Source organism: Syngnathus floridae, chromosome 1, assembly GCF_059516105.1.
Source record: "Syngnathus floridae isolate MCC-2025c chromosome 1, RoL_Sflo_1.0, whole genome shotgun sequence".
Classification (NCBI taxonomy): domain Eukaryota; kingdom Metazoa; phylum Chordata; class Actinopteri; order Syngnathiformes; family Syngnathidae; genus Syngnathus; species Syngnathus floridae.
The window spans coordinates 1,865,440-1,885,563 of NC_142413.1; the positions used below are offsets into that span (position 1 = coordinate 1,865,440).

Consider the following 20,124-nt stretch of genomic DNA (forward strand, 5'->3'; position numbering starts at 1 on the left):
AGCCAATCAAAGTGGCGGTGAGGGCAGGTGTGGCACTTTTCACTTTCACTTAAGCTTTTTCTCTAATGAATTGGCCTGTTATTAGGAACACCTGAAAATGGCAGTGTACCTAATGGAGTGTCTGAGTGACGTCACAGCTCAGACAGCCAATCAGAAAGTGGGGGTGAGGGCGGGTGTGGCACTTTTCACTTAAACCAGGGGTGTCGACCTTCAGTCATCAAGGGGCCGCGTTCCAATATGTTTTCCAAGTTACCCTCGTTAAACACACCTGCGTGAAAAGATTTTGGTCATTTTCACGTCTGCAGGAGCTAAAACTTTTCACGCAGGTGCACTTAACGAGGGATCTTGGAAAACATGTTGGAATGCGGCCCCAAGGACTAGAGCTTGACACCTGTGACCTTTGACCATGATATTTCCCTGATAAAGTGGCCTGTTATTAGGTACACTGGAAAATGGCGGTGTGCCTAATGGAGTGTCCAAGTGACGTCACAGATCAAACATCCAATCAGAAAGTGGGGGTGAGGGCGAGTGTGGCACTTTTCACTTAAACCAGGGGTGTCGACCTCCAGTCATCGAGGGGCCGCGTTCCAATATGTTTTCCAAGTTACCCTCGTTAAACACACCTGCGTGAAAAGATTTTGGTCATTTTCACGTCTGCAGGAGCTAAAACTTTTCACGCAGGTGCACTTAACGAGGGATCTTGGAAAACATGTTGGAATGCGGCCCCAAGGACTAGAGCTTGACACCTGTGACCTTTGACCATATTTCCCTAATAAAGTGGCCTGTTATTAGGCACACCTGAAAATGGCGGTGTACCTAATGGAGTGTCCGTGTGATTCCCTCGTTAAGTGCACCTGCGTGAAAAGTTTTAGCTCCTGCAGAACGTGAAAGGAGCTAAAACTTTTCACGCAGGTGCGCTTAACGAGGGTCACTTGGAAAACATGTTGGAACGCGGCCCCGAGGACTAGAGCTTGACACCTGTGACCTTTGACCATGATATTTCCCTAATAAAATGGCCTGTTATTAGGTACACTTGAAAATGGCGGTGTACCTAATGGAGTGTCCATTTGACATCACAGATCAAACAGCCAATCAGAAAGTGGGGGTGAGGGCGGGTGTGGCACTTTTCACTTTCATTTAAGCTTTGACTATGATTTGTGATAATTTGATTTATAAAAAAAAAAAAAAAAAAAGATCAGTGTGTGTGCAGGGGGGACGATTCGTTTGAACAAATTTTTTGAGTGAATTGATTCTAAAGATTCAGTTCACTTAAAAGTTGCTCTTATTTATTCATTGCTCTTATTTATTCCTTGTATGTGCCTTCTTATTTTTACTTTTTTGTATTGTTTACTTGAATGTGTCATATGTCTTGTCACCGTGGGATAGTATGAAACGCAATTTCGATCTCTTTGTATGTCTTGACATGTGAAAAAATTGATAATTAAGCACACTATTAGCTATAGCCCCATCTGCGACTCAAAAATTCGTCTGCATCTTGTTGTCAGGGGCAACGTAAGATGGCTGACCTCTGACTTCATCGCGCCGCGCTGTACTGATCCCGTCGCCGGATAGCGTCATCTTGTGGCCAGAAAACTGTCAAACAACGATGTCACATGTTCCTCTTTTTCAAATGACCAATTAAAAAACATAAGACTATGTATAGCAAAGCTTAATATACAACACAACAGACACACAAAACACAGCATTCTATATATACTCCTTTAATTCAACTTTTTTTCATTTTTTTTTAAATTAAATAAGAATACGAACAGCTTGTAAGCGGGTCTCGGACCGTTCATTCCCTTGAAAATTTCAATCACAGCAGTAATTCAGTTGAAGTGCTTCAAGTGGCAATCTCTAGTGCCAATACAGACTGAAGAGCAACAAAAACAGCCTAAACAGTAGGCGCGCACACACGCACGCACACACGCGCACACGCACACACACAGTGCACCATACAACTTAACTTAAGACTTAACAGCACCAAATATCCCCAAAATAGGATTGTTGCGACAATAATACTAAGCTTGACATTCCTCGTTGAAATCGGTGGTTTTGCATCGTGCGACGACTTTTCATGCTGGACAGGATGCTTGTGGACCGGTCAAATGGGGTGGAGGCGGAAGGGGGGGGTCTGGTTTACCATCGACCCAGCAGAGGGCTGCAGGCAAGCAAAAACCCAAGCAAAGACCCGAGCCCATGGGGAAGCATTCTGGTGTCAAGGAAAATTCGACAGAGCTTAGACACCACCTTGTGGCATCTGGATGCAATTGCTGGGGTTACATCAATTTGGGGGGGGATTTCTACTGGCAGGGTTTACAGATTTAGGCTTGAAAATTGCAAAGCTTCCATGGAAATTAATAGAATAAAGTAGAAACTTAACAACACAAAAAAAAAATCATGGTAGAAACGCTAAACATGACACTTAAAATGACTTAATTCCCATGCAGAGTTTACAATTTGAAATTCACCAAATCGTTGCCGTAAATGTATGGAAAGGTCTCCACCCTTCTGCAACCTTCCACTTTATATTGCTGCATTAAAATGTGTGCAAATTAGGGTTAGGGTTTAGGGTTAGGGTTTAGGGTTAGGGTTTAGGGTTAGGGTTTAGGGTTAGGGTTTAGGGGTTAGGGTTTGGGGTTCTGGTTGGGGTTAGGGTTGGGGTTAGGGTTTAGGGTTAGGGGTTTGGGGTTAGGGTTTGGGGTTAGGGTTTGGGGTTTAGGGTTAGGGTTTAGGGTTAGGGTTTATTTGGGCTCTCGGTGGGCGGCGCCGGCCGGCGAGGGCGAGGCCGGCAGACTCTTGGGACACAGCAGCCCACGGGAAGCGGTGCGGTCCCTGTTCAGGTTCTTGTAGACATTCCGGTGCGGCGTGCGGAGACACACCGAAGGGAAGCGAAGGCCCGCAAGGCAGCACGCCGGACACGAGATGGCCTCGTCGTGGTCCAGGGACTGGGCGTCGGCCTCGCTGGGAGGTGAGCAGCAACCGTTGTTGTTGATTCCGGCGGGGGCGGCGCTCCAGACCAAAGGTCCGCTCAGGATTACTTTGCTGTTGTCCAAACGTGGCCACCCGTTAGCGAAGGTCTGGGAAGGGGTGGAGGTGCGAGTCGGGGGGGAGGACAGTTTGGAGTACGAAGACGAGCTGTCCAGAGTATCCAGCGAGCTGGTGCAGTCCATCGGCACAATCTCGCCCTTCTCTTGATCCGGGGACAGGGGTTCCGCACACTGAGGAATCCCAGAGTCGCACTCGCTGTGCATCTCGCAGTCGCACGGGCGGGCCAAAAAGTAGGGCTGCGGCGTGCACGGCAGCGAGTGGCAGCGCCGCTGGCGACCTGGCACCAGCTCACAGCAGCGTCGCGGGTCAGGCGGCGGGGGCAAGGCGAAAGTGAGGGAGATGACAGACTTGCTGGGGGTGTCGTACAGCTTGATCTTGCCACCTTTGAGGTCGTCGCGGCGCGAGAAGGGGTTGACCCGCATGGGCGTCGACTCGGCGGCGGGTCGCAGCATGTCCGACTTGCTGCGGGAGAGGCGGACGTCCGGCGGCGGGACCGAGGAGCGTCTGCGCGGGGGGCCGGCGGCCGGTGACCGCTCGGCGGTCGGCGCGTCGTCCGTTCGCTCCAGGTCGACGGCGATCTGAGAGAAAGACGGACGCAGCTTGGGGCTCATCTGGTGGGACGGACAAAAACAGAGTCAGAGCCGGTCAGGCCTGGTACGGCGAGAGTGTCGCCTTTGCGTACATTACAGCAGACGATGGCCAGATTTAAGAAGTGGGCGGGGCAGTCGCTGACCATCTGCGTGAAAGCCTCCACGTGCAGGCCAAAGTCCTGCGGGGAGAAAAATAAAAAAAAAAAAAAATCCAGAATTTTCAACTCCAGTAGAAACAGACGTCATTAAAAACAACTCATGAGGAAATGAGAGGAAATATGGAAATGACTGTACCTCGGTGCGTGGTAAGAAGTCAGGGTCTGCCTTTATCCTGGCAATGACCTCACACAAAATGATGCCGTACGCAAACACGTCCACCTACACAGACCAACAAAGCACTTTAAAAAAAACAACAAAAAAAACTACTTCGTACTTACTTATAATTCCCAACCGGAACCCTAGTTTGAAACCCTAGCTTTCATTTGAAACACCACGTTCGGAAAAAAAAAATCTCAAAAATTCAATACATTTTAAAATAAATTTAAATGTTTTTTTTTTTGACAAATTTTAAAACTTTTTTTTTAAATAAATTAAACAATTTTTTAAAATAAATTCAAATAGTTTTTTAAAATAAATGTTTATTATTTACCTTCTCATTGTACAGCTCACCGTGGAGTACCTCTGGTGCCATCCAGTAGGGGGAACCCACCACAGCCAAAGGTTCCTGGTTTGCGTCTCCACTATGCCCAAACAAAACAAAAAAAAGTTCAATACAAAGCTGGGAATAACCATCACGTTTTTGAGTCACTCTGTGAGAGCACTGCGCAACTGCCAGCTTAAGAAATAGGGAAGGAAAAACACTGGAGACAAACAAGCAATTTCTCGGCACTTCACTTTTTTCCACATCGTGTGAATTGATCACAAAGTGGCGCTCGTTGCAACGGCCATGTTGTCATTCTGGACTGTTTTTTTTGAGGGGCAAAAAATATATATATATATATCATTAGGGCAAAATCAGAATAAAGTGGGGAAAAAGCCGTGACCATTTTCTCGATCGCTCTTGGTGCTACTTCTGAAAGCTTCCATTAACAGGAGTAGTAAGGGAGCCACAAGAGGCAGACTGCAATACTTTGACCTTATTTGGAGTCATTAGATTCCACGTCCCCACCCACGCAAACACGCCAGCCGTGTCAACAGCTGAGGTCCGAAGTGGCCCCACAGTGTGTGTTTGTGATTTTTTTTAAATGACACATTTACTGCACATTTAGAAGAAAAGCAGAAAATTAAGTTTGATATCAATTCTTCCTCGTGAATTTTTGGTTCAGGGGTTTGAGCAAGGCGAGCGGCCACCACGTGTGGAAGTGCAGCCGCAGTGCGGAAAAACATGCTGCCACTCCATTCCATCCTGCTGCTCCCCCATTGCTCAAACATGCGTCAATGAAATAGGCCTCGTCTATACCAGCGTCTCCGCAAGAAAGACAGAAGAGAGCCGTTCACTTCCTTGTTTAGTCGGGGGGGGTGAAGATAGGCAAGATAAGAAGGACGTGAAGGAATGCACTTTTATGGAGGGCAAGGCTTGGACCAGTCGCACACTTTACACTCACTAACACACCCACACTCAAGTCAACACACACACACACACACACACAGTCACTCTCCATCAGCCGTACCTGTAATCGGGTATTTTCTCGGCCAAGCCAAAGTCTCCCACCACGGCGGAGCACACGCCGCCTTCCCAGCGCACCAGGCAGTTCTGAAAGAAGCCAAATCAGAGCGGCTGCCTTTGAGAAGACGGCCGCGTCGGCACTCACCTTGGAGGTGAGGTCTCGATGGAAGATGCCTTTGGCGTGCAGGTAGCGCAGGCCGCGGGCGATGTCCAGCGCCAGGGCCAGCCGCGCGCCCCACGGAAGCGGCACGTCGCTGTCCAGCAGCTGCTCCAGGTTGCCGCCGTTGATGTACTGCAGCAGAGGAGGACGCGAGCCTTGAGCTCCGAATCCAAAGAGTCGCGAGCGCACACGCCCGGCCGCTTTCCTACCTCGGTCAGCGCGTGGAGTTGACCCTCGTGGACGCACACGCCGATGAACCTGAGGGGGAAGGCGGCGGCGTGACGTCAGGCAGGCGCCGTGCAAAAAGATGCAGAGTCGACGAGAATCACCTGAGGATGTTGGGGTGCGACAGTCTGTTCATCAGCTGGACCTCCCTGAGCATGTTGGCCCGGTTGCTGGCCAGGATGTTCATCTTGAGCGCCATCACCTGGCCAGACACGCGATGCTGCACCTGCGCGTCGCCATTTTGCACACGTTAGAGCGCTGGCAAAGCGCTTCAAGTGAACCCAAACACGCACACACGTACGACATAATACGTCTCGCACACTCTGGCCTGAGGCTGTGACACAATCGCAACACTTTACAAAAACACACACACACTCACCGTTCAGGGGAGAATTTTCAAATCAAATGTGTCTTACAATAAATGGCTATTGGCTATAAACTGTGGGGTTCCCCAGGGGTCAATCCTGGAACTCTTGTTCAATCTGGACGTGCTTCTTAAATACAGACATACAGTATCAGCAGCGCAGTGTTGGGATTAGTACTTTTTTAAAAGTGCATTTAGCCTGTTTTTATCCTCAATAGTCGAACTGGGCCAGTTATTTTTGTTAGCTTTACGTGAGGGAGCGCCTTTCCCAGAAATCAAGCCTATACGTCATCTGTGTCAAAATGATAGACCGGCTTTGACGATACGCAGCGGGGCAAATATTGCAAGATTGTAAATACCGACACGTCGTGTGCTCGCCTTGCCGCTCGGTCTGCCAGTGAAGGCGCTGACATTTGCCTGCTCGTTTTGCTATTCAAAGATGAGCAACGCTTGAGGGACTGGGCCTCTGTAATGGGGTCTGTCTAATGGCACATCCTTTAGAGGACAATTGCATGGCGAGTCATCCATCCGTTTCGCTTCTATCGGGCTTGGACTCGATCGGGTCGCCCCTGTGCTGTAGCCTTCCCCGGCCGACTTTGGGAACTCGAATAGTGCTTGCAGTTTGCATGGGCTTGTTCCAAATGCTGCTTGCATGGTTACAACTGGAGGGCCTTACCTTGAACACCTCAGAAAAGTACCCGGCGCCGATCTTCTCGCAGCTGAAGTCGTCCAACCGGGCCAGGCTGGACACGGCGCTGCGCAGGGCCCGGTAGGAGGACGGCCGAGTCCGGTTGGAGCCGTGCACGCTGTGCATGGGCGGCTCCGTTTCAGCCTCGGGTTCTGCTTCCGGCTCCACCCTCTCCATCATAGGACAGAAGCAGGAGTGCAGTTTCACAATTTGGTTGGGCTGAGGTTAAGACGCGCCATGACAGCTGCCCTCTGCGGTTGCGGCCCGGTCCAGTGGAGTGCTGCAAGACGTAAAAGTCGGTCAACTGAATGACTAAGCAAGAACGATATGAAACATCAGCTCAAGTGGGCATCTTGACATCAAGCGCTAGTTTTGTTTAAATGGTGCATACAAGTATTCTCCATTTCCCATCTCAATGAAAATCAACAACTTCAACATTCGCATGAAGATGCTAGCAAAGATGGTAGCAAGCCGCAGAACTCACTTAAACATAGCGATTTGCCTCCAAGATCCCACAAAGTGGTGGTAAAGCACTAATTTTGTCTAAATGAAGCTCCTCAGCATTTGATCCAGTGCTAGTTTCACAAATAGGCAACATGAATTTAGCACCCCGCCCTGCCCCTTGAAAAAAATTGTCATCTCATTAAATCATTGCTTATAGTTAGTAACGTAAACAATAGTAACGATGTACGTAAACACTGCATGTGTTTTAGCAATACTAACATTTGAAAAATGCTATGGTGCCCTTAAATATTGCCCTCCATTTGCTTTCGCAAGTACAACATCCGCAGAATATTTCACATATCTATACTGGACAGTATTTGAAAAAAAAAAAAAAAAAAAAAAGCGATTGTGTAGTCGCTGTTATCGACACTCTGCAGATTGTTAGCAGCGGCCGCATTTGGTGCGCACGCGCAGATACAGACACACTTTCAAATTGATCCAAATCGGTGAGGGTGATCGGATTGATTGGACGAAGCAGCACCTTCGTTTAGCCCCCTCCCGACTTGCTAGTCAATTGCGGAGCCCGGTTGCCTCTCAACATAAACTGCGACGGAAACGGCCTGAAGTCAGAGAGGCGGCGCGTGGATGTAACGTACCCCACTTACCCGCAAGAAAATCAATTCCAAGGACGTCGTTGCACCGATGTTAGCTCACGGCAGTGTCCCCGTCCCTTGCTGTCGTCCATGCGAAGGCCACGGAGGTCGCTCGGCCCCGCTTGGTGTGGCGTCGTTTGCACACGAGGAGGGGAGCGCCGGCTTTTACGGAGGGGGTGGAGCTGCTGCTCACGTGACCCCCACACCCCCCTCAAAGTTAATGTTACCTGTACGCTTGAATTGCAACACGTCGGTCGGAAATGCGATAAAAGCAAATTAAATTATTATTTCTGCCACGGCGCTTGTTTGTATATGGCGCTTAGTGTGTTTGCTTTGGTGCCACTTCCGGGTAGGAGAGCTGCTGCTCACGTGATCACATACGGGTAAGAGCGGAAGCGTCTTTTTTTACGTTCCTTTACGACATTTAATAATAATATCAACAATTTGTTTTCCTTAGATTTTTTTGGAGGGCTGTTTTCTTTTTTGTATACATAGTTTTTTTCATGATGGATATAAAAAAAAAATCAATGATTTTTTTTTTTTGCGGTAGGTTGTATCCATTTGGGGGGGATTTAATTTTGTGTTTTGGAATATTTTTTTTTAACGATAAAACTTTTTTTAGGTTTAGATTTTTCAAACAAAAATTTGGATGGAAAAAAATCCATGCTGCTATCTTGTGGCATTCAAGAGGACTGGTACGATGTTGAGGGTTAAAACGTTTCATTCAGACATAAATAGTGCTTTGCCACATCTTCTGTCATCTCGGGGCCAAGCAAATATGTTGAAACGAGAAGCTTCGGTTAGGCAAAAGTTGTGCTCTGCCGCCATCTATACTTCAGTTCAATTCAGTGTTTCGGAATTTTGATTGGGCATAGGCGCATATTTTCTCATGAACTTCCTGCCATCTCGTGGAAAAGCCTTAAATTGTTCTGCCTATTACCTGCATAAAAAGAGGAGAAGGGGAAAACGTCTTCTAAAAATCCCAAATGAATCCCCAGTTGGGGTTTTCGTTCTTGAAAGGTTCCCCTTCTTAGGTCAGGTGGTTAAATATTTGTACAACTTGGCAATCGGTTGGCGACGAGACAAGTCCAGCTTAACCTTGAATTTTGATTGCCAATTGCCCAAAGTCAGCTGATAGGCTCCAGCACTTCGAAATCAGCAGCAGATATTTTAATTTGTAAACGCGACAACTGTATTTTAGTTGCGCTGTTTCCGGTGTCACCGAGCGACGCAAAGCTGACGTCACAAGCCATTACAACGCTCAACGCTGATTGGCTCGTTAACTTGATTCTAAACGTGCTGCTGAGTATGCGTCCGTCCAGCCGGTCTTACTTGACTCAGCTGACAGCATGACTCTGAGTACAACCGAACGGCTCCAGAAATGGCTCTTCGACGCCTTCTTGATCCTCTGCTTCGCCTTATATCACTTCGTGTGTTCCCGAACCACCGAGACTAGGAGGAGGGTCCCGCCGCTCAATAACCCGCTCCTTTGCGCGTCAGCGACGCAACTCGCTGGGAGAATTCGACGACGAGAGGTAAACACTGAGTGGGTTCGAGTCTCGGTTCTGGTGGTGGATAACAATTGAGCCATCAGTCCGAAATTTGGCCTAGTCTTAAAACTGTTAGATCAATTTCCCACAAACCCGAACGCATCTTTGTGCGTACAGGTGTCCAGTGTGGAGGTGGTGCAGGCTTACGTCGACCGCATCCAGCAAGTCAACCCGTTGGTGAACGCTGTGGTCAAAGACAGGCACGGTTCTTCAAAGACCTCTCCCGAGGAGCTACGCACGTCTTTGCTAAATCCCGATTTAGGCATAGAATAGATTCCGTCAACATGCACGGGTTGGGTCGGGTTGAATTTTCGTTAACTGATTAACTTATTCATTCATCTTCCAAACCACATATCCTCAAAAGTTAATTCAAAATCTTATGAATAACATGAGTTTTTCTTTGGTATGCTTAACACTTAACAACAATAAAAATACGAATTGAACGCAGAACATTTGACTGTTTTAAAACATTTTCTGTAGGGAAGGAAATGTTCGAATGCCATTACGAAATCTATGTTGTGAACGCTTATCATCCGATTACTCAATTGGGATCAAACGTTTGGTTCCACTATAAAGTTGCATATATTTTTTTCAATTTCACCATCCAGGTTCTCTGCCGCGCTCCAGGAAGCGGCGCAAGTTGACAAACTGATTGATGAGGAACCGGGAGGTGAGGAGGTGCTGGCCGATCGGCTGCCTTTCCTCGGCGTGCCGCTCTCGGTCAAAGGGTCCTTCGGTCTCCAAGGTAACGTGTCGTTTTTGATGCCTGAGAGAAACGTTCAGGTTAATCCGGCTCTTAAAAAAAAACATGCTCTACCTAGATTTTTTAAAATTTATTTTTACATCAATGTGTTTTTTTCTACAATCCGCTTAAAACTTAGCGGCAAGAACAAACAAGAAAGAAGGGAAACCGTTTCTGTTGTAAAACAAATACTGTTCTTTCCTCACTGTTTATTTTTGCTTTAATCCTTCATGCATAATATAATTCAGTGCGCTGTCACGAATGTTTGACTTACCACGTAACCTTTGCTCTTCGCTCGACGCTCAAAGGCATGCCCCACAACACCGGCATCGTGTGCATGCGAGGAAGGGTGGCGGCGGCCGACGCGCCGCCCGTGGCGTTGCTCAAGCGGGCGGGCGCCATCCCGCTGGGCATCACTAACACCAGCGAGGGCTGCATGTGGTTCGAGTCGCATAACCACCTCTACGGCATCACTCGCAACCCCTACGACCTGGAGAGGATGCCGGGGGGGAGCTCCGGTCTGTGACCTTTTTATTCTCCTCAAATTACAATTCCAGTGCCGTAGTCAATTCACCAACCGTCTCACAAAAATGTCTATTCGATGTTCGCCGGCTACCCTGTCCAAAAGGTGGCGAGGGCAGCTTGCTGGGCGCCGCCGGCGCCGTTATCGGCCTGGGCTCCGACATCGGCGGCAGCATCCGCATGCCGTGCTTCTTCAACGGGATCTTCGGCCATAAACCCACACCGGGTAAGACGAGGCTCTCTGACGCTCCCGTCCGTTTGTAGGATTTAATTGTGCGCGTGGGGCTCACGATTGTCTCACCTCACTCACAGGTGTGGTGTCCAACGATAACCAGTACCCGCCGTACTCGGGCAGACATGAAGAGTACGCCAGCTCGGGGCCTATGTGCCGCTACGCCGAGGACCTGCTGCCTATGCTGAAAATCATGGCGGGGCCAAACGCAGCTATGTGAGCTACCAAACCGAAGCGCTCGCGACCGGTGTCGGCCCGCTAGCTCGCTGACATCCTCTGCGGCAGGTTGTCCCTGAACGAGAAGGTGGAGCTGAAAAAACTGCGTTTTTTTACCACCCCTGACGACGGCGGTTCTCCTCTGACGTTCCCCGTCAGCCAAGAACTCAGACAAATCCAGAAGCAGGCGAGTCAAAACGTCGTAAAGATCAATATCTCACCTCGACTCCAATGCGTGTTCGGGACACGTCTCACCTCTGTTGTCCGTCAGGTGGTGGAGCGTCTCAAAGCGGAACTCGGGGTGTCGGTCCAAGAAGTACGCTTCCCCGAGCTGCGTTACAGCTTTCGCATCTGGGACGCCTTCATGGCTCTTCCCGACAAAGAGGGCAAGGTGCGAGGCGATGGCGGCCGGCCGCCGCTCATGTCGCATCGCTCGCCGAATTACCGCCATTCTCTCCCGCAGCCTCCGGTTCCGTTCGCCGACGAGTTGGGAGAGCCGGGCCGGCCGGTGTGGCCCATATGGGAGGCGGTGAAAAGCCTACGAGGCCGACCACACCGTGGCCGCCATTGGTGAGCGTCAACAACTGCTGAGGTGCTTCCAAACTGCAACTCAAAATGTTTACCTGTGCAGGTCTGGCCATTATGGAGAAGATGTCTTCGCCCACACCGTCCTCCTTCCTTGTGGGCTTGAAGGAGAAGCTACAGAAGGACGTGGACCAGCTGTTGGGAAGCGACGGTGTGCTTCTTTACCCAACGCATCCCAGGGTGGCCCCAAAACATCACCACGCGCTCTTTCAACCGCTTGACTTTGCCTACACCGGTACGCAGTGACGCCGATGATCCGTCGCCTCGCCTAACTACGCCTTTGCCTCCTTCCTCAGGCATCTTCAATATTCTGGGCCTGCCGGTCACCCAGTGCCCCTTGGGTCTGAACGAGGAGGGTCTCCCCATGGGCGTGCAGGTCGTGAGCGGGAAGCTGCAGGATCGGCTGCCGCTGGCCTTGGCGCTTTACCTGGAGAAGGCCTTCGGAGGCTGGAGAGAGCCTCCCTCCAACGTCCGCCGGATGAAGATGATCTAGGCCCTGGTTGCCAGGAACGCTCGAGGAAAACAGCCACTTCCCCGTCAGATTTTACATTTCCCCTCCACTAGTTTTAGAAATGTTCACAGATCAGGGTGGACTGAAACGGTGGACAGGGACCGCAACTAGTAGGAAGCTAGAGGAGGGAGCAGCTTTAGCCGGGGTTATTAGCGCTTAGCCTGGTTGTTAGCGCAAATTGCGGACATCACCGCCGATGGTGACGCCCTGTTGGGTAGCTATGAAAAATCAACCCGTTTCATTTGAAGTGGAACGTAAACGACATGATGCTTGGGAGTCGGTGGTTGCTTTATATTTACACTTTTTAAGGGGAGCGATGAGTCAATTTTCTGGCTTTTTACGGGAATGCTTCAATCGAGTGGCTTGGGCTGTTTTCTATCCTTTCTAACATTTGAGACCTTTTAAGCGATTGCAGCGCTGACAGTTCCAAGGTGCATTGTCATGTTAACACAGGACCTTGTTTTTGTGTAAATTTTGCCAAATGTTCAAAGAGATCTCAAGTTACAAATTTCCAGAGGTGGGGACAAACTTTAATCTGCTTAACTCTTTACACATGAGCTCATCTTTGTGTCAATTTCCTCAGAGCGTGTGCGCAGTGAGTTCTTCTGTTCTCGGAACACAAATTGAGTGCTATATCTGTTCTTTTTTTTTTTTTGTTAAGCTATCAAACTGGATTTGTTGTCTTCGTAATCCATTTTATGGTGTTTGCGTGAATGTTAATGAACCATCGGGACTTGTGTGCCACAAATCACACAAATGAAAAGATTTCAAAACCAAGGTCTTAACAGTCGGTGTCATTCTATTTTATTTCCTTTAGTCTGGGAGGAAAAAAAGAAATGGGGGTGGGGCGACGAAAAACGGCACCATCGTTATCCGCTAGGCGCGATGCGAAAAAGTCCCGCTGTGACCAAAACTAAATGAGAAGGCCAAACGAATGAAACTATATTCTGTACGTGCGCAGGAGGAAGGACCTTCTCTCCCCGGGTGCTCGTTTCGGCCCAAACGGCAACTTGTGAATGTGATCGAGTGGAGTCCACCTGTGGCACCTCTCAGGAGGTGTTGGTGATGGGCTTGTACTTTTTCAGTCGGGTCCATTGACCCGTGGAGTAGTTCATTTCGAAAACGGTGTCCACCAGCATGGTGGTGCTGCCCGTGCCGTCCGCTTTGGGCAACACCTCGGTGTGCTCGCTCAGCTTGATCTGGATGACGTCCCCCTGCTCCGGGCATGGGTTCTCTACAAGACAAAAGATTTTATGATTTCATAACAGTGAATATTTATTGCCCCCCCCCCCCCCACACACACACTTTCAACATTCAAACATATTTGAACACTCAAACATTGCTAGTAGGAATTGGAACGCAATGACAGTCTTGGTAAGCGCCGTGCGCTGGGACTACCCATAGATGGCAGTAGAGTGCAGAGTTCCATACTCCATGTACTCATCGTGTGTGAAGTTTCATGTTTTCATAAATGTTAATAAGACCATCAGAATCCCCATAATTTTTTAGCAAACAGTATTTTGCGAGATCAACAAAGTTGGACAAAATTAAACACTTTCAGTCATAAATAAAGCACGTAGGGTTTCAAGACAAATTTAAAAAAATGAAAAACGGACTTATGAGACCTCTCGGTTGCGTCCGACAGCAACAACGTTTCGAGAAAACTCACAAACTTTCTGTTTTAGCATCACAAAGGCCTAAATGCGTCAGAGGAATTAGTAAGTAAATCTGGTTAATTAACCACAAGCAGAAAAAGCATCAAAGAATCATTTCCTGTAGCCAGTAGGTGGCGCTACCACCACGCAGAACTTTAATTGGCCACCTTCCTGTTAGTTTTAACATATGGCGATGGAAACCTTTTTGTAGGTTGCGGGATGTTATATATAACCAACACATTTTTATAGATTGAGGTGAAAGGTGCAACCTGGGCCAACCAACAACCAACCGACGTACCTCTGGATCCTGCCATGAATCCCAAGATAAGGGCCTTCTCTGGTCTGGTCACCTTGTTGGCCGTCTTGAACATCTCCTGAGCTGCATACATCTGGTCCCTCTGCAAAATACAAACTTTGCTTCAATATGCGAGTCGGAGCCAACGGCAACACGCAAGTGACGCCGTACCGTCAGCGAGAGATTCTTCTTTGGCTGAGGTTGCGGAGGCGTGGGCGTCTGAGGCGCGGCTGGGTGCTGAGCGGGAGTCTCGGGTTGGCCGGCAGTGGCGGCCGCCGCCGGCCCATTGCTGGCCGGCGTGGAGGCCGGTGTGCTGGGAGAGGCGGGGGTGGCCGGGTTGGCCGCCGTGCCGGCATTGTACATGGGCGTCCTCTGCTTGTACTGGGCCGGGAGCGCGGCGGCGGGGGCGCCTGCGCCCGCCGCCACCGGCTCCTCGGGCTGTCGAGCCGACTGCAGCGCGTCCCAGCCGGACCCGGCCGCGTTCGCTTTGGGCGAGATCGGACAGCACGGTGAGCGAGGGTACTGGTTCGGCGAAAGAAGGATCGCTCACCTGGCTGAGCCTCGGAGCTGGGAATGTAGGAGGAGGAAGGAACCATGCTGGGCGTGGCCGGAAGGTAGCTGGTCGACGGCAGCGGGTTCTCGTTCAGTGCCCCGAGTTTCTGCGAAAGAAAATGACCTTGAAGGCTACCTCTTTTGATTCACACAATCAAGAATAGGCAGGTGCCATAAAATGAGAAATAAAGGCTGCCCCCCACTTGCCCATGTTAAATATTTAATCATTTTAAATGAAATTATATCTTAAATTTAATTTTATAATATCAAACATATATTACGCCGTGTGCATGTTGGCCTTTTGATCAACCAAATGACAAAAACATAGAAAACATGTATCGCTATCAATGCCACAGTAAAGCCGGCGACATTCGCTGCTTGTGTCGGGTGTGCGGGCAAACCAACTTCAATTATTTGTTTAATTTTTTAGCTGTGCACCAAAATGGCCGTTCCTCTGCAGCAGTCTCGACTATCGACCAAGCATCTGCGTCAGATCCAAGTACCTGTGCGGAGACGAGGCCCGCAGCATAATCGGGTGTCGTGTTCTCCACCACCGCTTCTTCTTTGGCCGCTTTCTCGTCTGCTTCCGCGTCTACAAATAAAGGAACGCGTGAGCACCGGCCGTTCCAGTCTCGTGAAACTTGACGGTCAAGGTCGGACTGCGGCGCTTACCCAAAGTTTTCCGACGCCTTTTGGCTTCCCTTCCGGCTCCCACCATGTTGAGCTCTTTGATGTCCAGCAGCTGCAAAGCAGAATGCAATCCTCGGGATGAGGCCTTGGACGAGCTCGCCGGCTCGTGCGGGCTCGTTGGCAAAGAGGGTAGCGAGATACCTTGACCCCACGCTCCTTGCGCAGGGGCGTGCGCACTGGTGCGATGGCCGCTCGGTTGCTGGGGGGGCTGAACATGCTCGGAGCCGTGGGGCTGCGAAATGGGGCCTTGGGAATCCCCTTGAGAGGGGCTACAATGAATTCAAACAAATCAATGAGTCCCAGTAGGTGGCCGAGGGGATATTTGGCTTTTGGATTCCCAACGACCCGAATGGCCCAGAGCGAGGCAGCACTTACTGGTAGTGTCGATCTTTTTGACTAAGCCTCTTCCTTTAGCATGGAAAGGCACCCCGGCAGTCTTCTTCAGCTGCTGTGCCGTCTCTGTGGCTAGAAAAGACAAAAGCAGTTTGGCGCCACCGCGCTTTGGCAAGCAAGAAAAGACGACTTACATTTCTGCAACAGCTCGGCTCGGAGGGTGGCGCTCTTGGGCTTCCTCTTCAGCTGGAAATGTTTCACGGGGGGCGTGAGGGGTCCTACCAGCGTGGTCAGCGCGCTCTTGTTCAGGTACTGGCATTCCAAAGGAAGCATGGCGGACGCCTCGCACTCCGCAACTACATGCCAAGAGAGAGACATTCAACCAAAAAATATTGAACAAAAGAAATCTTGCACCCAAAAAATCCATTTGCAAGCAAGCCTTTCTCTTACCTTTCTCCCTGAGCTCGCCAAGGATGTCCTGCACGTTTGGATTCTGTTCCTCCAAATCCAGATTGAGGGAGCCTGTTTCCGGGAAGGACTTGAGGATGTCTGCGACCATCAGCACCCAAGGCTCAGAGTCCACCGTGGCCAGCTGGATTATCTCGGAGAGAGCCTCCTTCATCTGGCAAGCACAAAAAAACAAACAAAACAAAAATTAGACTTGATCATTTTATCAGACAGAAGATTCTTTCATCAACTGAAACAAAACATCGTCCAATTTTCTGTATTGCTTGTGTGCGTGGTACTCCGTCCGGTTGAAGCGACCATTCCAAACAGTCTGGGCATTGGGGAGAAAGTTCAGATAAACTTTCAGATACTGAAATCAAAGTTTGAAAAGAATCTTAAAAAGAAAAGAAGCAGGGTGCTTTAGTAGTTTGGCGTGAGAGTCCACTCATTTAAAACGCGTGCCTCGGCGCAATAAAGGCTGGGAAACAAGATTCCAGGGACGGTACCGCCCCCTCGGTTCTGTTTTTCCCCCCAGTCCGTCAATATGTCTGAACGAGAACCGCAGACGTTCGGTGATAAAACGCCAACAACCGGTGGATGGGGTCGACCACAGGTGTGCGGAAAGTACAGGCTGCCTCAGTAAGAGGAGGACGCGTCGCGTTTTCGGTTTAATTTCGCTGGTTCTCGTCTCGTCATCGTCCTCTGTGTCGGAAGCTAGCGTGCTAATGCTAAAGCAGCCGACTTGTGTTTTTGCAGCGCGCCGAAGGACAATAGCGACGACGCGTTCGGGAGACGTGAGTCAAGGTAGAGCAGCTTCTTCCCCTTTGAAGACAACTCGGCCGAGGATAAGTGCGAGCGAAGGGTCTACGCGTTGTTGCTGGAGGTCGCCCACCTCGTCCACGGTCCGCCGGGGGAGATGCAGCATCCCGAGGAGCAACTTGAGCTTGACGGGCGGCGACAAAGTCGAGAAGCAAAGGCGAATGTTGTCGATGACGGACACGGTGAGGAGAGACGCGATGCTCGGCGGCGTCCACAGCTCGTCCGTAGAGCCCAGTTTGTTGTGAAGCCACAGGCCAGTGTCGCTGTCCTTCATCGACGCCATCTTGGAAAAAGAAGTGTTTTGAGTTCGGGCATTTTAATGGACTACTAAGAGAACGACAGTCAGGACCCCGCCCACGTCTGCGTGGAGGCCGTTGAACCGCATTGAAAGAAGGATAAAATTGAAAAAAAAAAAGTATAAAGATCAAAATATATATGTTTGCACTATTTCTCATTATTGTTATGTTACAACGTGTCGGGAAACTTCACTTTATTTAATAACATTAATGTGTGCGCGCGCGTGTGAACACATTTAAAGTGTGCGTGTGTGTGCGTCTATTGATAGAGACAGCTATTTAAGAAAGATATTTAAGAAATTTTAATTTTGCACTTGTAATTTTCGAATTTACTTGAATCAGACTTTTAGCAGTGTTATTTTTACAAGCATCTTTTAGTTATTTGCTATTTGCCTTTCTTTACATTAGAACAGAATTGATCATTGTAAGTGATTTTTTTTTCCTTCACCGTTTCTGGATGGTCGGTGTTGATTCACAGGTCCGATCATCTCAATTTTTAGTTTGAGGTCCTGCGGTTTTGCCCTCTAGCCGAGCCATGCGCATGCGCACGGCTCGCCTCATCAATAACATCTCCACGAGCATTTGGCACTGACCTGGTGTTCCCAAAAACAAAACGTCGACAGATTCGGGGTAGGTAAACGGAGCTTGCGTTATCGCTGGCTGCGTGCAAATAATAAGCAAAATCCACACGCGTAGGTATTGGATGATGGCATCTGGAGGTATGATGCAGGCAGCGATGCTCCTGTTGGCGGCCCAGCTCGTCCTCTGCCGCGGTGGTGCTGCGGATGCGGACCGGGAGACGGGGACAGTCATCCCCGCGGAAAGTAGGTGCCCGATTTATTTGGGTCCCGATGGCGAGCCAGTTCCGACAAATAACCCTTCACGATGGATTTCCGTTCATACAACGTCATAAACCCTTTTTATTTTACGTAAATCGGAAGGCATCGTCGTCCGTGTCACTAAGTTAAGTCCTGATTACAGTTAAATATTTATATAGATCTTGGAAAACCAACAAATAAATCAAAAGACGCGGTACGGTGATTGACTGAGCGCGCCTGCTTTTGCCTTGCAACGACGTCATTTTTAGCTGCCACTTACCTAGGCCAATGCAGTGGTAAAGTCATGATAATATGTTTGTATGAGAAACACTTCTCAGCTCGCAATGTCTCATGTACGCCCCCTCCCCCCATGTCAGTGATTTTGCTGATGAATATTGAGGATGAGCTAAATGTAGGAATAATGAAGGGATGGCGTCTCTTTTTGCAGGTCGCCCTTGCGTCGACTGTCATGCGTTTGAGTTCATGCAGAGAGCCCTGCAGGATCTCAAAAAGACTGCTTTCAACCTGGACGCCAGGGTATGGGGGCTATTTTCATTCCTGGCGTGAGATTGCTTCAGAATAATCGGTATGAATCGGTAGTACAGTTGAAAAGACCAACGCTTTTTAGGAAAATGAGCTACGAGTGAGCACAAGTGGCAAAAGTTCTCTGAAATTCCATTTGGCAGTATTGACAGTAGAACAACCGGTTAAAGTTGAAGCACTGATTCAACTTCTGGCTCATTTGAAGCCACACACATTCAAAGCCACAGATACTACAGTGTAGAATGTGAAGACGGCAACCCCGACTGGACAAAAATACACCTGCACATTTTTTATTGATATTATCCTTTTCGTAAAATTGTAATATCTATCCAACCACCTGACGGGTAAAACAATTTGTAATATATTTAATAGTTGTCGCACGACACTTGATATGCAATGAGTGATCACATCGCGGGTCAGGTTATAGGTAAGCTAGCTAGCGTTAGCTTGCGTATGCTATCAGAAGAACGTAGCTCTGCTTACTGTGTGTATGCTGTTTTTGCGGCGCAGACCGAGTCGCTGGTGCTGAGGGCGGAGAGGAGGGCTCTTTGTGACTGCATGCCCAGCTCGCTGCGCTGAATCCGCAGAAGCTCCACGACTCTTTCGAAACACTCATGTACAGTAACTTTTGACTCCCAAGCCGCGGACACTTTATTTTAAGCTCTTCCCATATCCATAGACCAGTTTGCTTGGAAATGGTTATCTGAAACACAAAACGTGGATATGAATGACCAGTTTTTGTTTGTTTTCAGTAAGAAGACTTGAGAGAATCCACTCATATTTGTTGGGCTTTTTTAGCACAGTACTGTAGCATGAAATCACGGCACCTTTTTGTAAGCGTAACGTGTATGTATAGAATTTTAGGTGACGTAAATATTGACACGTAACAAGCGTTTATCCACAAATGTGACAAGTGAATATCTTGGTGGTGTATACGTGTGGTCTGGAGGGGGGGTCGGAAAAATAAAATGTGCGTACCTACTGTTTTGCATTTGAATGTTTTATATTTGTGGGTGAGAAGTGTTATTTGAAGAAATAGACTCCTCACTGGCAGTCCTCTAGTCCTCTAGTGTCCTCTAGTGGCCGGAGGAAACCTCTACATTTTTTGTCAACATCAGAATCGCTTTTATTGTCGTTGTACACAGTACATCGAAATTTGAGCGCTGCTCCTTTCGGTGAAAAAAAAAAGTGAATTAAATTAAAAAAGCATTTAGAGCACACAAGATAAAATGTAAAAAGGATATAAAATTTACTGTAATAATGACTTGAGCACTGCATGCATAGATTAATGGTTATGTGATCGTTCTTGTCCTGCGCTAATTGGTCCTGGTGCTCTGTGTGTGCGTGTGTGTGTGTGTGTGTCTGGTTGTGTGTGTCTGTGTCTGCGCTTGCTTCTGTGTGAAACATTCTTTGAGAGAGAAAAAAAAAAGTGATTTTAGTGAGTTGGCCTTGAATCACATGGATCTCTCCCACACAC

General features: G+C 48.8%; 4 protein-coding genes across 6 annotated transcripts; 2 read left to right on the top strand and 2 right to left on the bottom strand.

Moving 5' to 3' along the window:
- Nucleotides 1–1,705: 1,705 nt before the first annotated feature.
- On the bottom strand, nt 1,706–8,174 carry tesk1b (testis associated actin remodelling kinase 1b). Of its 2 annotated transcripts, none has more exons than XM_088390080.1 (10): nt 7,854–8,174; nt 6,733–7,024; nt 5,797–5,918; nt 5,677–5,725; nt 5,453–5,599; nt 5,312–5,394; nt 4,291–4,381; nt 3,936–4,019; nt 3,734–3,820; nt 1,706–3,662 (listed from the first exon to the last, which is right to left on the bottom strand). In XM_088390080.1, the coding sequence occupies exons 2-10, from the start codon at nt 6,922–6,924 to the stop codon at nt 2,745–2,747; spliced, it is 1,773 nt and encodes a 590-aa protein (XP_088246206.1). In that variant the 5' UTR covers nt 6,925–7,024; nt 7,854–8,174; the 3' UTR covers nt 1,706–2,744. The 2 variants fall into 2 exon arrangements, with proteins under 2 accessions (XP_088246206.1, XP_088246216.1); XM_088390090.1 differs by having other exon boundaries at nt 7,845–8,174.
- Nucleotides 8,175–9,113: 939 nt separating this feature from the next.
- Nucleotides 9,114–12,976, top strand: faah2b (fatty acid amide hydrolase 2b). Its single transcript, XM_088369928.1, is given in 12 exon segments — nt 9,114–9,376; nt 9,509–9,591; nt 10,000–10,136; nt 10,442–10,651; nt 10,762–10,881; nt 10,968–11,103; nt 11,173–11,290; nt 11,375–11,494; nt 11,567–11,649; nt 11,651–11,673; nt 11,735–11,923; nt 11,985–12,976. Coding segments are annotated over 12 exon segments (1,602 nt in total). The 5' UTR covers nt 9,114–9,190; the 3' UTR covers nt 12,182–12,976.
- Nucleotides 12,977–12,980: 4 nt separating this feature from the next.
- nelfa (negative elongation factor complex member A) lies at nt 12,981–17,312 on the bottom strand. The gene is made up of 11 exons (XM_088369917.1): nt 17,064–17,312; nt 16,175–16,346; nt 15,919–16,080; nt 15,767–15,856; nt 15,533–15,660; nt 15,374–15,443; nt 15,205–15,293; nt 14,700–14,808; nt 14,321–14,634; nt 14,153–14,252; nt 12,981–13,433 (listed from the first exon to the last, which is right to left on the bottom strand). Exons 1-11 carry the CDS (start codon nt 17,271–17,273, stop codon nt 13,249–13,251), a joined length of 1,629 nt encoding a protein of 542 aa, XP_088226043.1. The 5' UTR covers nt 17,274–17,312; the 3' UTR covers nt 12,981–13,248.
- On the top strand, nt 16,640–19,629 carry nicol1 (NELL2 interacting cell ontogeny regulator 1). Of its 2 annotated transcripts, none has more exons than XM_088369946.1 (5): nt 16,640–16,784; nt 16,928–17,916; nt 17,983–18,110; nt 18,553–18,641; nt 19,158–19,629. In XM_088369946.1, the coding sequence occupies exons 3-5, from the start codon at nt 17,990–17,992 to the stop codon at nt 19,224–19,226; spliced, it is 279 nt and encodes a 92-aa protein (XP_088226072.1). In that variant the 5' UTR covers nt 16,640–16,784; nt 16,928–17,916; nt 17,983–17,989; the 3' UTR covers nt 19,227–19,629. The 2 variants fall into 2 exon arrangements, with proteins under 2 accessions (XP_088226072.1, XP_088226081.1); XM_088369955.1 differs by having other exon boundaries at nt 16,652–16,810.
- Nucleotides 19,630–20,124: the final 495 nt, after the last annotated feature.

Excerpts from the sequence above, each read along its gene's own strand:
- tesk1b (XM_088390080.1), bottom strand. The coding sequence starts at position 6,924 with ATGATGGAGAGGGTGGAGCCGGAAGCAGAACCCGAGGCTGAAACGGAG. Across the intron at positions 5,600-5,676 it reads AACTCCACGCGCTGACCGAG|TACATCAACGGCGGCAACCT; the intron begins GTAGGAAAGCGG and ends CCTCTGCTGCAG. Across the intron at positions 4,020-4,290 it reads GTGAGCTGTACAATGAGAAG|GTGGACGTGTTTGCGTACGG; the intron begins GTAAATAATAAA and ends TGGTCTGTGTAG.
- nelfa (XM_088369917.1), bottom strand. The coding sequence starts at position 17,273 with ATGGCGTCGATGAAGGACAGCGACACTGGCCTGTGGCTTCACAACAAA. Across the intron at positions 16,081-16,174 it reads TGGCGAGCTCAGGGAGAAAG|TTGCGGAGTGCGAGGCGTCC; the intron begins GTAAGAGAAAGG and ends CTTGGCATGTAG. Across the intron at positions 14,253-14,320 it reads AGAAGAATCTCTCGCTGACG|AGGGACCAGATGTATGCAGC; the intron begins GTACGGCGTCAC and ends TGTATTTTGCAG.
- nicol1 (XM_088369946.1), top strand. The coding sequence starts at position 17,990 with ATGATGGCATCTGGAGGTATGATGCAGGCAGCGATGCTCCTGTTGGCG. Across the intron at positions 18,111-18,552 it reads GACAGTCATCCCCGCGGAAA|GTCGCCCTTGCGTCGACTGT; the intron begins GTAGGTGCCCGA and ends CTCTTTTTGCAG. Across the intron at positions 18,642-19,157 it reads CTTTCAACCTGGACGCCAGG|ACCGAGTCGCTGGTGCTGAG; the intron begins GTATGGGGGCTA and ends TTTGCGGCGCAG.